This window comes from Argopecten irradians, chromosome 5 (assembly GCF_041381155.1).
Source record: "Argopecten irradians isolate NY chromosome 5, Ai_NY, whole genome shotgun sequence".
In the NCBI taxonomy this organism is placed as follows: Eukaryota; Metazoa; Mollusca; class Bivalvia; order Pectinida; family Pectinidae; genus Argopecten; species Argopecten irradians.
This window is the reverse complement of record NC_091138.1, coordinates 11,400,121-11,415,903: the sequence shown is the minus strand read 5'-3', so window position 1 is coordinate 11,415,903 and position 15,783 is coordinate 11,400,121. Positions and strand designations below refer to the sequence as shown.

Genomic DNA, 15,783 nt, shown 5'->3' with positions numbered 1-15,783 from the left:
ATAAAGAAGGTTTTATCAAGGTATAACCAACGTTTTTAAACTATGGAGCGAGTAAGATTTTTTGGAGCGAGTAAAATTTTTTGTAGGAACCAGAATCATAATGGTGGAATGTTCAGTGCTATGATATACTGTTTGATACGCGTGTTTTGTCCATCCCATGTTTGAAATCTGAAAACCTGCCAAACATAATGTAGCCTTTCCTCCTTGCTCAAAACATAAAGCCTATTGAATATTATTATTTCATCTTATAAAATATCCTCAAGTTTTTAAAGCGCATTTTAAAAGAAAATTGTATTGCTTACAACATCAAGCCGTTAATGGAAAAACAAAATACGTCGAATCTGCTTACTTGCTCAACATGACAAGTTTAATATTTGTCTGTATTTTATTTATTATTGCATACTTATGATTGTTCTCTAATTAGAAACAGTAAGCTGGTATACTGAGGATAACTCATTGCAATCTACACAAATGCAACTTCAACTCGGAGTTACCATTGACGACAGTTTATCTTGGGATTATCAAATAGCAAAAACTTCCAAAAATGTTAAACAATATTTCATTTTGTAACATGCTAAGACAACATGTATTTTTTCTTTAACAGAGATTTTATGCGATATGTACTGACCTGAAGTTATTTTATATACCATACATAAATGATATATACATGTATGGTGCGTGGTCAAACATGGCGATATTTTTATTTTAAATTGTACATGCTCACGAACTTCTTTTCGCTTTGGATTATATGTACCTCAAAATCACACTCTATTCTTATATGGTATCTAGAGTCAAATTAAAAGACCATTCTATTAATTAAGTACGAACATAATCACTACACGACCTACATGTACATTTGTGTTCACATCGACAACTTTAACACAAGGTCGCTGGAGTTGCCTCCCTTTAAACATCACAACTTTGTCGTTTATTTCCGAACCATATATATGCTGCCGTTTCTTTTCTCAGTCTGTCGATATATAATTTAAAATGTCTAATCAATCAATTTAATTGGATTAAGGATTAGACCATATTTCCACGTTTTATTTTTGTTGTCAACAGGAGAGCTCTAGATCTGTGTCCAATGAAATTTGGAAACGTAGACTTTTAATATATATGGAAAATACGGTCATCAGAGCGCTTGTTTTGATAGCATTGTACATTAAAAATCAAGCTTAGTTCTGACCGTGATTTGTTTACGTCTTGACTTGATTCACTGACATCATGGCGTCTTTAGTTACAGTGTTCGCCGCTTGTATAGTAATTCCGATTATTTACGCTGCTAAAACACCTGATTTAAGCTTTGGGTTGAATGGAAATGGGGACGATTTTATGTCATCTTTTGGTTCAATGGTTGATTCTTTAGCAGGAGCTTTTGATGAATTCAACAAGGAATGCACATTCACTTGCCCAAAGTGTAAATGAAATTATATTGTATTTTTTAGAAAGTACAAATTATATTGTTCCTTGTGTATTAGTAAGAGCATATTGTAATTAAGACATTTACAGCATATACATGCATGTAAATGTTTTTTTTTTCAATGAAAGTAACAATTTTGTTCCCATTAACTTTAATGTGCATTTATACAGTAAAAGATATACGTGTAATATGTTGCACAATATACATTATAGCATCTTTTATTGTGTGAAAGGAGTTGGTCAGTGTGACTTGTATCTAGTGTTAGATGTTATCTCTGTCAATAATAAATTTACTGACCACCTAATTCTTGATCCAACATGCTCATGTGGCTATCACACTGAAGACTCTACCCATTTCTTATTTTACTGTCATAATTATACAGATTTATGAAACTTTATTAATGATATTCATACTAAAGTTGGTTTTATAAGTACAGATTTACTCACTTCTGGTGATATTGATTTACCTGTAGATGTAAATGAATTTATTTTATTTAAAGTCAATCAATATATTACGTCATCTAAACGTTTATAGTGACATCTTTAATCTCTCTATATTAATTTCATACAAATCTATTTTCTCAAAATCCTTGTACATCTTAATCCATTTGTTTTCTACAATTACTGATTACGTAGATTTATATATGTATAAATTTTCATATATATACAATTTATGCCTACATCAAAAATCTGTTTCTATATGTATATGTTCTGTCTTCTGTCTTAGTCACTAGCCTACTGGAATGAAAGGAGAATGAATGAGTGTGTGTGAGCAGTTAATAATATAAGATAAAATAATATCTTAATTAGTTAATTGAATTATATACACCATCTTGGAGAAGATTTATATAGGCATAGCCTGTTATCTTATCCATTTATATGTATTTGCATATAATAAAATTTGTTGAAATCAAAATCTCTGTCACTCAGCACGCGGTTATCAATTAAATAATTTTATTTAAAGTTATTTATTTTTAAAATCAATTAGACTACATAAGCAGTTTTCATACTGATTTCAAAATCTTTAGGACATTATGGGGTTTTTGCAAAATTTTGTTAGGACATTCTCTATTGGAATGATTAAGGATTTCCAAAAACTTTAGGACATTGTGGAAGAGTACTGGCAAGCTTGGAGAGTACTGATATATTACATTGCCCGTGAGTGTCGAGGATAAGTGTAACAGGAGAGGAGAAAATGTAGCAACCAGACCGGGATTCGAACCGGGACCCTCCGAACACTAGCCGAGTGCACTACTGACTGATCATGAGCTACATGGTCACCGCGATGATCGATCCAGTCTAATCCTGCTACATAAGTAACAAGACAAGCATACTAAGGAAATGAAAATGAACATCTGACTGTCATCCATGATAATAAGTTAAATTAAAAAAATGTCAATAAAAGAAAATCGGAAATTTGAAACTTCAATAAAATAATTAAACAATATTTTATTTGATAAGGTATTGTACATTTTTTTATATATATTATCTCTCTTTATATTTGTAGCTAAACAAGTCATTAAACCAAGAACAGATCATGTTCCTACAAGTAATGGTTGTGGATCCTATGGAATGGCAGTATGTATAGACAACGGAGACTAAAACATTTACTTAAAAATTTGAAATAAAAAAAAAGTAAAGAAAAATGGGTCATGTGCTTTATGCAAGTTACAAACAATATTGATACTGAAGTTCTATGGATCACTATGTACAAGATGTAATTGGTTAATAACTGATGATAAGTTATGAATGAAGAATGACCAGTATATAACTCAGTTTAAAAAGAAAAACACTGAAACTAATTTGTATTTTATTTTTTTATTAGCTAAATACTGAAAAGCTTCCCAAGATGACAAAGTGTTGTGACAGCCATGATATTTGCTATGATACCTGCAACTCAAACAAGGAGAGCTGTGACCGTAATTTTAAGCAATGTCTTGAGAATATGTGCCATGACATGGCAGATAGTTTGTCTCATGAGGAATTTGAAGGTATGTTTGGTTGGTGCTTGTTAATGAAAATTATGAAAAAGAACATTTTGTATACATTATTGATTCAAATGAGCCAATACATACAACTGTAGAAAAAAATTATAGCTATTTATGCATCATATGTCTTTGTAACGATATAGCATATATGAAGAAAAAATCCAACAGAATTGTCTTACTGTTCATGTAAACATTTTAACATGTATCTGATAGATTGTTTTCCAGCTACAAATCCTGATTAAAATTACGTAGTGAGAAACACAGAAAACAATTTCAATTTACTACCTGCTCATCGATTTACAAATGAGTGGTGAAACAGTGATTTACATGAACAATTGATAACATTTAGTATTGTTTATTTCCTTTATAAACCCATTTTTACAGGCTGCGAGGCAACAGCGGAGCTGATGTATCAAGGTACTGCAGTATTGGGGTGTAATAGCTTTAAAGAAGCGCAACAAAATGCTTGTGAATGTGTGATATCCAACCAGAAATTAAAAGAAAAGCTCAAACCGTCAGGGAATGGTGAACTTTAGGGAGAAACATATCTGTGATCTATCTGTTTTATATCCTTTTGAATATCTGTTCCTGATGATGCTAACACCAGTTGTGTAATTATCTTATGTATCATATCAATATTCATATTTATAAACAGAGTATAACTTTACAATGAATTTAACTTATTTTAATAAGAATTTTGTTTTATCATCTTTGAGTGTTTTGACACATAGGTACTATACAATGTACTCCTATATTTCATTACTTGGATGAAAATATAATGATTGGATTTTTGTTACTAATCTGTGCTTGCATTTCCTTCCATAAATACATATTTTCTTTATATTCTTGGCTTTGGTTTCAAAGTCATGTGATGTTGGTATGAATGAATCTCATACTATCTGTTTGATGGAAATTGCTATTTTTCATTTCATTATAGTAAAAGAAAACATTGTTTTATATATACAAACTTATACATTCATTTGTCCACCTAAAACATATCTCTTTAAAATGTTTTCCTTGTGACAAAAATGTTTTAAATGTTTTTAGCTTTTATTTTCCGTCTTTCATAATTCATTATCAACTTGCATATACATGTACCTACGCATTGCATTTTATTTGAGATGTTTTTTGTGCATTGAAGTACTGAATTAATTGTTTGAAGTAATTTGTCTGTTTATATATTCAAGATCTGGACATTGAAAGAAATGTTATAAACTTACTTATCACTAGGTGGACTTTTTCATGATGTAAATGTTCATGTTTTTTCTTTTGTCAAATCTATCCATTATACAATATAAAATGTTGATCCAATACATATTCAATATTATGAGGAATTTATATTTTGGTGTCTCCATCAATTATTGTGATTTTGATATTGCTCTTAATTAATTTATTGAATCAGTTTCAGAAAATAACTTTTGATAATTCTTTTCTGAATTACTATTGATATACAATTTTTAATTTTTATTTTTATTTCATTTGCTTTCATAAGTTTTGTTTTAAATAAATAATGAATGTTTGGTATATCATCCCATCCACAACAACGGCGATGTCAATACTTTCACCTATTTTGTAGTAATTTCATTTGTTTCAGAGTTAAAGTGAACAGTCGGGCAAGGATGGCTAAAGTCGGTAAAAATGGTGTGAATGTATCCAGTATAATTTCTTATGAAATGGAAAAATAAAATCTCTCGTCATATCTGTCTGCGTACGAAGAAATTGATTTAAAGTTCGGGAATTCTAAAAAGTCCTCCCGGCTCACTATGTCCGTGGTTACATTTCCACGCAGCCTCGCTTTCAATGCTTTCAACTTTTCTTTACTTTAATGGTCAGAACTGGGAAACTAAGCAGAACTTGACCGTCGTATTAATATGTGAGAACTTTTGGAAGGCCAATGAACGCATTTAGACTGGTTTTCTTTGCCCGACTATTCACTTTAAAGATAAGTGATGTAATCATTTTAATGTGATTCAGTGTGTGAAATTCTTTGTAATGTCAAACAAGTTTGCAGAAGTTTTCATTAAGGTGATGCTTCTTGTAATATGCAAGTTCAAATTGTCAAGATATATATATATAGAAATAGTTAAAAAAATTGCAACGAAATTAGAAAATAAGAACATATTTTAGACTATATAAATTATTTTTGAGACACCCTCTGTTATGACAAGCAATACAACCACTACATGTAGATAACACATATACATCACGTTCACCAGCTTCGAGTTTTAAAATAAGCTTCAACAACTTCTTTTCAAGGGAATTGTCATCGATTTTTAAGGAATACATTTCATCCTGTCTTAATAGCAAAATGTATGGTATTTGCAGGAACGCAATACTTTTTTTTAATTAATGGATGTCTTAATTTTTTGTTGTGAAAAATTAATTCAAAATCATTAGTCAACTAATACTTTCGTGTTTGGACACAATGGGTCTGTCTGCATATACATGTAAACCTACTACTATTCAAACTCAAAATTTTGTGTGGCCATGCATGTTCACACGCAATAGTATTGCTTTATAGTAAATTGCTCAAGCAAAAACTTTGTAACAAATATATTTTCAGAAGTAAGACGAAAGGAGAAAAATCAGATCTACCATATAACATCTTAAATATGTAAGCAAAGCAATATCATTTTTCATCAAATTTGCATAATACATATGTACAAATAAACTACAATTTCAGTCTGATATGTAATAAAGAACATCAATGTAACAATGCCTATTGCTTGGAATTTTATTGACATTGAACACAAATAGTATGCAGAATTTCAATGATAACGCGATTCGAGTCATAGTGTAACAACTCACAGCCTCTTCGTGTTTGTGTTGCCGGTTTTGGTAACATTATTTACATGAATTCAAATCCAAATACTTGCACCTTTTTGTTTGTGTTTATTTGTTTTGCATCACTGAGTAGTCCTAGAAGGACAAGCGACAGGTATCCATTGTATAACTTTTCCAACATATCAATACTGTTGTATTATTTATTTCCTTGAGGAATCATTTATTTTTGTTCGCGTCAATTTTGTTATGGTACATACATATCACTGTGGAGAGAGTCGGACTAATGTTTGTTAATATCGTTATAGCTAGTTTCCAAATCCGATATTTAAAGCTATTAATGGTAGAATTGACTGTTATTAATGATAGTTCTTGTATAATCATTTTAATATGAAATAAAGTTTATATTGGACCGAACAAAGTACGTGGAAGTCTCTTAATGTTGCCGTATAGTTGGTTGTTAAAGGGTTAAACGTTTCGCGATTTTAACACAAAACGAGAGAACAATTTGATCGGTTAAAGGAGTAAAATGTATATGAATTACACATCATTTGATAATGTGATATTTCGCTGAGTATTTTTTCCGGTCGTCACATTGTTCTCAAAATCACGAAAATATAACCCGCTCGAAAAGAACCAGCTAGTTGTATACAGTATTACTTTGTTTGCGATCGAGATCAAGTGGGAAAATGTTAATAGAGTAACATTATAATCGATTCCGTATAGGCGAGAAATCCCATTGGTTTATGAATGGTGAATAGTAGAAAATAAATAAATAATAATAATATTAAAAGAATGAAATGATATTTGCAGCTGAAATTAAGCCGTTATCTCACAGATGTAAGCTTTGGACGCACTACATGGTGTGTCGTACCATTCATAGTTCGCGTTAGCCAACATGATACAGTGTTCTATTCCCGCCTCGTTGTTAGGTTCTGTACTGAACCAGTTAGTAAAGTTGACGGACCGTCCGTCTCCCCAAAGGAACTCTCCTTCTGCCACCACGTCTGTGGCTTCTATAAACATGTGTGGTGCAGCTGCAATAAAAAGGTTGTTTCATAATTAGCTTTTGTGATGTTAAGTCGTGTCTTGTTAGGTCGTTCTTCTTACGGTGTCCTTTCTCAAATAGATTCGCGTTTATATATCAGGTGGATCGTAATCTTGTATCGCCCCAAAAGTTTTGGGACATTGTTACACACCTTTTTAACATGTAAAAAAGTGAAGGCGGTGTGAAAATAAGAGAAAATGCAACATTATAGCATAGGACGATCACAAATAATTATTTCTTGTTCAACACCACATTTACAAACGAGAAAATGTTGTTGAATTGAAGCATGAGTTGTCGATAGTATTTGAACGATGACGTTCTCTATATTCTGAAATAAGCTAAATATAACAAATTTAAATCAGCTTACATTGTTAACGTACAAGATGATTAAAAGGTCATGGTATTTGATTTGGTACTGACCTTGACTTTGAAGCACCTGTCTGATATAATTCTGTCTCTCTTGCGTATCAACCCGGATCAGATGACCACCGTCTACGTTACATGCCGTCTGTGCGTCTGCGTGCGTCTGAGGTGTGTTGTAGATTTTGTAGCATAGATTCACGGACTGCCGATACGAATAACTACTTTCACAATATCCTATGAAACACAAACAAAAGAAACAATGTTAATAATTTTGTTACAGATTGTTTTATCGCAAATTCTGCCGTCTTCCTTCTTTTTATCCCCGAAACGGGGCATATTAATTTGGGTTTGTCCGTCGGTCTTTCCGTCTGTCTGTAACACTTCGTTTCCGTGCAATAACTGTAACAAATGTAAACCGATTTTCTTCAAACTTGGTGACAAGGTTAAATGCCTTAAGGGCTCGGCCAAGTTCGATCATGACTGTCGACGGACCTTATTTAGCGGAGTTATGGTCCTTTGCTTAAATAAAAAAAAAAGTCAGTTTCTGCCACTCCTGTACAATAACTGTAATATATATTAACTGGTTTTCTTCAAATTTGGTAACAAGGTTGAATGCCTTAAGAGCCTGGCCAGGTTCGATCAGCTCGTTCAGCAGATGTTATTTATAAGAGTTACGACCCTTTAATTTACTAAAAATGTCATTTTTTTCTGCGGTTTCTGTGTAATAACTAACAAATGTTAAAGGCCCACTACCTATCCGGAGCAAAATTTATAGGTTTCTTAAAATCATATATAACATAAGAAACTATATATCGATGACCTAAGATGAGGTTATAACATGAAGCTTATGCTTAATATATGATAACAGTTGGGTTTCATTTCGCTGTTTTGCATTCTGGCGCAGTGATAATCAACTACCGTGCGGTATTTAGGACTACGGCGGGAAACATAAGACGACCCGCGCTATGAAAATTAACATTTAATTTATTTGAATTAAATTGTTCAGAAAGTGTTGATAAGTGTAGTATTAACGGTAAGTTCATAACTATTGCGACTATATTAAATTATCGATCTCGTTTTACATTTCCATTTTCAAAATTAAAAGTCATTTCGGAGAGGTAGTGGGCCTTTAAAACTAATATTGTTAAAACTTGGTAACAAAGTCAAATGCCTTAAGGGCTTAGCCAAGTTCGATCGCCACTTTTGGCAGATCTTAATTAGCAGAGTTATGGTCCTTTGATTTAATAGAAAAAATCATTTTCTGCCACTTCCGAACAATAACTTATAAATATTAACCAATTTTCTTCAAACTTGGTAACAAAGTTAAATGTCTTAAGGGCTCGGCCAAGTTCGATCGCCACTTGCGACGGACCTTATTTAGAAGAGTTATGGCCCTTTGATTTAATAAAAAAAAGTCATTTCTGCCATTTCCCAGCAATAACTCTAATAGATATTAACCGATTTTCTTCAAACTTGGATGCCTTTAGGGCTTGGCCAAGTTCGATTGCCACGGCATGTTTCAACCAAGATTAAACCTTACCTCAATAATGTTTACCTACAATATATCCTGAAAGCGAGGGATGGAAATTCCACGAATTTACTTGTACTTTTTTGAGATACAATGTCACGTTATCGTTTTATCTCTTATAAAATGAAGTGCTAATAGGAAATTTACATTTACAGTGCCACCACACTGAAATGCACCAGTCGTCGAAATTGCAGCACCCCAGTCTCTAATAGTAGAAATCACATAAGATTGACTCTGGCGCATAACCAGTAATCGTGACTACTACACCGGGTAAAGAATCTAAGCCAGGTCGGAGACTTAAAACAGTTTGAAGGAATTAATAGATTAAGATTGGCGGAGTAATCTACATTGAATTCACACTTTTTTAGTGCCCATGTTTTAATTGATGTGTAGCAATACGTTTGCTTTACTCGAATGTTTTATAATTAGATGAAAATGAATGTTTATCTTTCGTACCAAAGGTTTATTGCTTAAATCAGTCATATCTGTACGCCAAACTGCATCAAATTTAACTGTTTCGACATTTCTGCAACGTAATTACTTACTAATATCCCGTAGTAAAATTTGGTATGTTTGAAACATGTTTCATGATATCAAATCTGAAACTAGAATACTGTTATAATCAAAATTAAGTGTAGATCGATACACACACATATATATATGTACCTCATCTCCTCGGGTGCATCAGAATATGATGTTCGTTCTCTGAAATATAACATTGACTTGTGACAGCTACACGACAAGTGACATCAGATCATTGTTCCAAGAATGGCTCCAGTAAAATGTCAAAGTCATTGGTATCATTTTGCCGCCAACAATAGACCTCCAACAACTAGTTTAGATTGTGATGTATTGGTCATTGTGTTGTGGAATAATTACCCTTCCGATAACGTGTTACACGGGTTAAAATGACCGTCACGTCAATCATACAGCACTACGCTATGGAAGGAGTACGGCGATGGCGTCATTACCTTCGGGCCTTTCCTATTTCTCCTAATAGTGTTATACAACTATACATAATATATAGAACAAAAATAAGTTAATGAATAAGGATGTAGGTGAGAAATCGTCTAATTACCATAAAACTCCATCACGTGATTTCTGGAGGGACAGATATGGTGGGGCGGATGACAGGCAAAGTGAATACATAATTATGTTACAAGGCCTCGGATAGCCCACAGGCGGACAGCGGCTGTAGGTATGAAAGGGATTTTCATATCGTGATCGATTCTGTTATCTGACAGTAAATACAAAAATACACTTAAAATATCACTTTAAGCAATTCAATGCTCTGACCAAATCTTCATGTTCAATCACTATGGTATATTAATCACAACAATGGATATAGAAAAATGATAATACCCAGGATAAATGCAATTAAAAGAATCCTTTCTGCAAGAGCATTAGTTCAGACCTGAAACTCGTGCATTTATATCTGAAAATTGAGCGGCAAGTTATCACATTTGAAAACTAACGTTATCATAATCAAACAAAATAGAATAAGTGTTTATTACTTGGTCGGTTATGGTAGAAGCTGTATCCTGATGTACTGGAGAGCGAGTCAAAGTCCTCGGGTTGTCTAGATAAAGCGACACATCTCCTTATTTGGCTGTTGTAGAAAAGTGACAGACAATTGCCGTCTGATGTACATTCCACAGAACATTTCAGTCTGGACACGTCTTCTAAAACCCAAATCTGCCCGCCATATTCCAACTGGTCGTCAAAAGATCCGATCTTGGACCATGTGCTCTCAAGGCCACACGAAGAAGCACTCGCAGAGGCTGAAAATGGACGTCATAACTTCACATTAGAAACTGTATGAAAAATTATGTTTATTGTGTAACCCGAGGGGTCTTTGTCCATGATACCAGGAATTGTAACCAACTAATGTGTCTCGTATAGACATATATACCTGTCTCAAATACCAAGCCAATTCCAGCAAACACAAGACTTTTACAAATGATATATTTGTTTCTATCATAAAATGTAGTCAATGAAATTTTGGCGTTTTTGTGTAGGTTTGGGTTTTCGTTGCTTCACGTTTGATAAACTAAAAGCTAGTGTCATTTCAAAACGTGTCGGGTTAAAGATGATATTGTCAGATATACATGTAGTTGGAGACTTCATCGCACGGGAGCGATATAATTGACGCAACCAAATGTATGCTTATCACGTTGGAAACCGATGAAATACAGCATGGCAATTAGAGGATTATATGGCGGTAACAATGATAATCAACAAATGATACCGGATTTGATAACAAAAGCATTGTTTCTGGAAAATATAAGTGATACTTTTCCTCCAGGACATAGATTATGTCCCATTGTCTGCCCGTATAAACTATACTTAAAACAACGTATCACTAATCAATTTCTAGCCAACACTAACATGATTTTCGCTTTAAAACTCGGGTGTTTTCTTAAGGCGTTCGTTCGTAAAAGTGCACTTGTATTAATTTTAATTATTATCCCCGCCATTGGAAATGTACTTTAAGGATCATGTGTTAAAAACCGGATATCTGGTGTCTTAATCAGAGTCAGAGGTGTGAGAATCCCACGTCTACAAGCAAAAAACAGCGTAAAACACGCGTGCGCGAATGAAGGATGAACTTTGTAACTATAATTCCATTAACCAAATGTATATGTCTTGTGTCTCCATATTGATCTCCATACTGGGGGAATAAGGAGTCATTACGATGAAATCGAGAAGCTATATGGAAATCATGTTCACCAGTTATCAGAAATTAATACGAAATATAGATAATCGCCGTTTTCGATAGTTATACCAAAATATACGATGGTCTTTTCAAACACTTTGTATCGGTTGATGACTTTGCCACACAGTAGAGATATGATATAGGTGCTGTTTAAATATAACTGAATATTTAAATAATTATAAAAATACTACCGTTATTTAAGGATTAACTTGAATAATTGATTTTTATGTTAACATAAAGATCTGACTGCACTGAAGCGGTCTATTATGCGAGTACACCCCATAGTATAAAAATATATTGAAGGTAGTCCTTTTAATTCAATATACTATTCTATAGATTATCTCTTCAAAATTCCAAAGTCATTTTAGTATTACTTTTTTTTCTATGAAATCTATGCGTCATTATTTAAGCCAATCAGAAATGACGTTACATACGTCGACGTCATTTCTACTTAATGGACTGAAAAATGAAAATTTAACCCCATGAAATTATTTGTTACAATCAACAAGTTGATTTTTCGTATTTATTTGTAGGAAAACGCTGTCAGTAGAACCAAAAGCATTGCATTTTGTGACCGCATATTTTTCTAGTAAAATCAATATTTTTTTGTTTGTCTAATTGGATACTAGAAAGTCTTTTTGCCTATTAATTAATTTTTGAATTCTAATTCGTTTGTTTTATCTCTTGTCAGTATCATAATTGAAGAATCACATTTAAGCCAACAAAAGCGAATATGATGAACACACTACATTGAATAAATTGTTTGTTGGGATCAAATTACTACAGAATTAAGCATGAATTGAATAGCTTATAATATAGATATGTACATATATAGAGGGACCTTGTTTGATATCCTCTCTACACTTTACGTAAGACAAAGATATTAGAGTCAAAATCTTGATCATATATTATGTACTCGTGGTATCACACAAAAGATGTACAAAGTCATAACCTACAACACGGCGAGAGATTTCATTACCGATCGGACAAAGAGGATTAAACAACAATCAAGCTTATATTTATGATCCTGTTAATGGAGATACCACTACCTATACGGTATAATAAGAAGTGTTACTGTTGTCCTTTTTGCTTGATTGAAAGAATTCAACTAATGCTTAATTAAAAATTTCATTTTATCATAGTTTCTTAAAATGCTCGTCAGCGAGTCATTTTCTCCGTTTAGCGTTCTTTCATAAAAATTCAGTGTCTTCCCTTGCTTAATGCTAAGCAAGGAGAGACTTTTTGAAGTCATGATATCAATAGCATGTGGCATGATGAATTGAAGCTTCTTGTTGAATGTCTTCGTCAGGTTAAGTACTCCCTGCTTATGATTCAACAACAATTCCATTCAACACACGTATTTTGAATAATCTAGTCAATATTTTTCAGTGAACTATTTGTAAAACGAATGCAGTTAAAACACTACTCTCTAGATGCGTTCGCCCTCTGTCAGATCGAAACATCCAAACAGGAAACGATGCATTAAACGTACTATAAAACGGGAAAACCTAATAAAACTTAACTCGTAAAAAACATGGTCAATAAATGCAATTATATTCTGACCATTTTCCATCTGTGTGTTTTAGCTACATTATTAAAAACTACCGATAAACTTCGATGCCAAATATTGCATTCCTAGAAGCTTTTACATGTTACTTTCGGTGAATTGTTTTATCAATATACAATGTACCATGCTAATAAGACAATATTCCTGTAACATTTTCATGTTTTATGTAACAAAAATACGTTAAGAACATTTAAGAAGCATCCAAATGCATACCCACTAAATACATTTTGATTTGATAATAAACTCCTTTCGGAATTATGGTCCAATATGAGTATAATTGAAAAAGGATTTATGTGAGATCTTAAATGAGTGTGCATTTAATAAAATCTCATAAAATTTATTTTATAACATAATTATATTTACAAAATCCAGCATTTCGAAGAAAATTTGTTGTAAACATCCAGCGGAAGCCGCTATTTTGTCACAACGTCCTCGAATCCTGGCGTTACGTCATTGTTCACTGACGTCAAATCATGACGTCACATCCAGCCAATAATAATAATAGATGTTAGACTAGTGACATATGCAGAATTGTTTGATAAACGGTACAGCGAGTATACAAATGTTTCCTTATAATTTCGCGAAACTATTGGCTATTTTAAAGAGCTGTTTAACTGATGAACCCTTTTTTACGATTGACTGGGTTATCTCCTCTACATCTGCTGATATTGTATTGAAAGCATAATTAATCTTAACGATAAATATTTTGTGACATTTTTGCACAAAAGTTTATTGCGATAAAATTCAATTGTGCTTAAATGAAAACCAAGTTTCTGAGTAAAATATATTTATATACGTATATATTATTTTAAGAATACTAAAATTAAGAATTACAAGAACATAATACATGTAATATATAATAAAAGTGCACAACATATTTCGTGTCGATAGATAAAACATCCTATGATGACACTTACCTGTGAGGATGGCCAATGGTAAGATAGAGAAAATAAACACACACATGCTCATATCCAGTAAAACCAAGTCAATCTGACTATAGCATACCCATCCACACACATTGAAAGACGAAATCTCCTGCAGGTGTTTCAAAGCGCATGTTTGTCTGTATTTTCCTATGTATAGTAGAACTCTCTCTGTAGTATCCGGCAACTTTTGGTTATATTTTATATGTGCCGCTGTGTGGCTCGTCCGGTCAATTTTCCGCCTCCTTGATCTGGTTCCGGGTATGTCCGGTTACTCGACATCAGCCAGTGAGAATTGCTGATGTGATGCTGGGTACAGTAGAAAACTTTTGGCGGATTTTGCTACACGAGTTAATATAATCAATATATAACAATAGCCAAATTGGCAGGCGACGACGGTTTAATTTTGTGGCAACATCGAATGCTATTTGAAATTACAATAGTCAATCTATGTGGTAATTACAAGGAGACGGAAAAGGCGTCTTTCCTTGTAAGGTAGCAGTGTAATGCATATGGTGCACTATCTCTAAATATCTAATAAGCATTCCCTTGCACATTTTTCGATTGCGTTGCTGAAAGAAGTTGACTTCTGCTTCTGCTGATAAGAAATAGTATACTGACTGTTTCGATTATTGCGTATAATGACGTTGTATCATTATAGCAATGGTCTTATGTAGGGAATTTTACGGGTTAAATTCCGCGGGTGATGCATGGATGTATGGAATAGAAAAGACATTAGTTACATCTCTGAAAAACCTAGTTTAAAGTTTAACTTTTCGAAAGTGGTTTTAAAGAGTTCACTCCATAAGAAGATAGTTTAGTTGTATTCAGATAGCTATTGAATGTGCTTTATCTCGTTGAGAATTTTTCTGACGTGCGTCAGAATGACGTCCATATAGTCGTGTCATAGATCATAGATCAACATGCTTGTTCATTGTTCAGTTTATCTTGTATTCGTTCTTTTCATTCGATGTTCCGCTCTTTCAGGACACATGCATTCTACTCTTATAGATACTGTAAACCCAGTGTTTTTCTTAGCCACACATACACGCCTAGTTAACACTACTTGTCGTGGAGTTAGCAAAAACTTTCGGTTTTAAACAAGCCCTAAGTTAGGACAGTAATAACATTAAAATGACCACGTGTTGAAAAAATCGGTATGTATTTACTATATAACTGGGGCACTGAGGCAGACATCCTTGAGACTCTGGTAAAATCCCTGATCTAGATAGAGATAATGGTGTGATACAAGTGTGGACAATTGTAACAACCAGATACAATGGTATTCAGTCCGTTTGTATGATTAGCCCTGACGTTAATGATGTTAATCTCATAAAACACAGTCTTATCGCTACGGCATTAAGGTCTGTGAATGGTAATTAAGCCGGGGGAAGGTTACCAAGATGGGCGAGATTGTGGTGCCTGAAACGAAAGGCATATAACATGGAAT

General features: G+C 33.2%; 2 protein-coding genes across 2 annotated transcripts; one reads left to right on the top strand and one right to left on the bottom strand.

Moving 5' to 3' along the window:
• The first annotated feature begins 1,186 nt into the window (after window positions 1-1,186).
• Window positions 1,187-6,629, top strand: LOC138322851 (group XIIA secretory phospholipase A2-like). Its single transcript, XM_069266993.1, has 4 exons — window positions 1,187-1,417; window positions 2,927-2,997; window positions 3,245-3,410; window positions 3,792-6,629. The coding sequence occupies exons 1-4, from the start codon at window positions 1,225-1,227 to the stop codon at window positions 3,941-3,943; spliced, it is 582 nt and encodes a 193-aa protein (XP_069123094.1). The 5' UTR covers window positions 1,187-1,224; the 3' UTR covers window positions 3,944-6,629.
• Window positions 6,303-14,968, bottom strand: LOC138322849 (perlucin-like). Its single transcript, XM_069266990.1, has 4 exons — window positions 14,328-14,968; window positions 10,642-10,908; window positions 7,657-7,833; window positions 6,303-7,225 (listed from the first exon to the last, which is right to left on the bottom strand). The coding sequence occupies exons 1-4, from the start codon at window positions 14,377-14,379 to the stop codon at window positions 7,008-7,010; spliced, it is 714 nt and encodes a 237-aa protein (XP_069123091.1). The 5' UTR covers window positions 14,380-14,968; the 3' UTR covers window positions 6,303-7,007.
• Window positions 14,969-15,783: the final 815 nt, after the last annotated feature.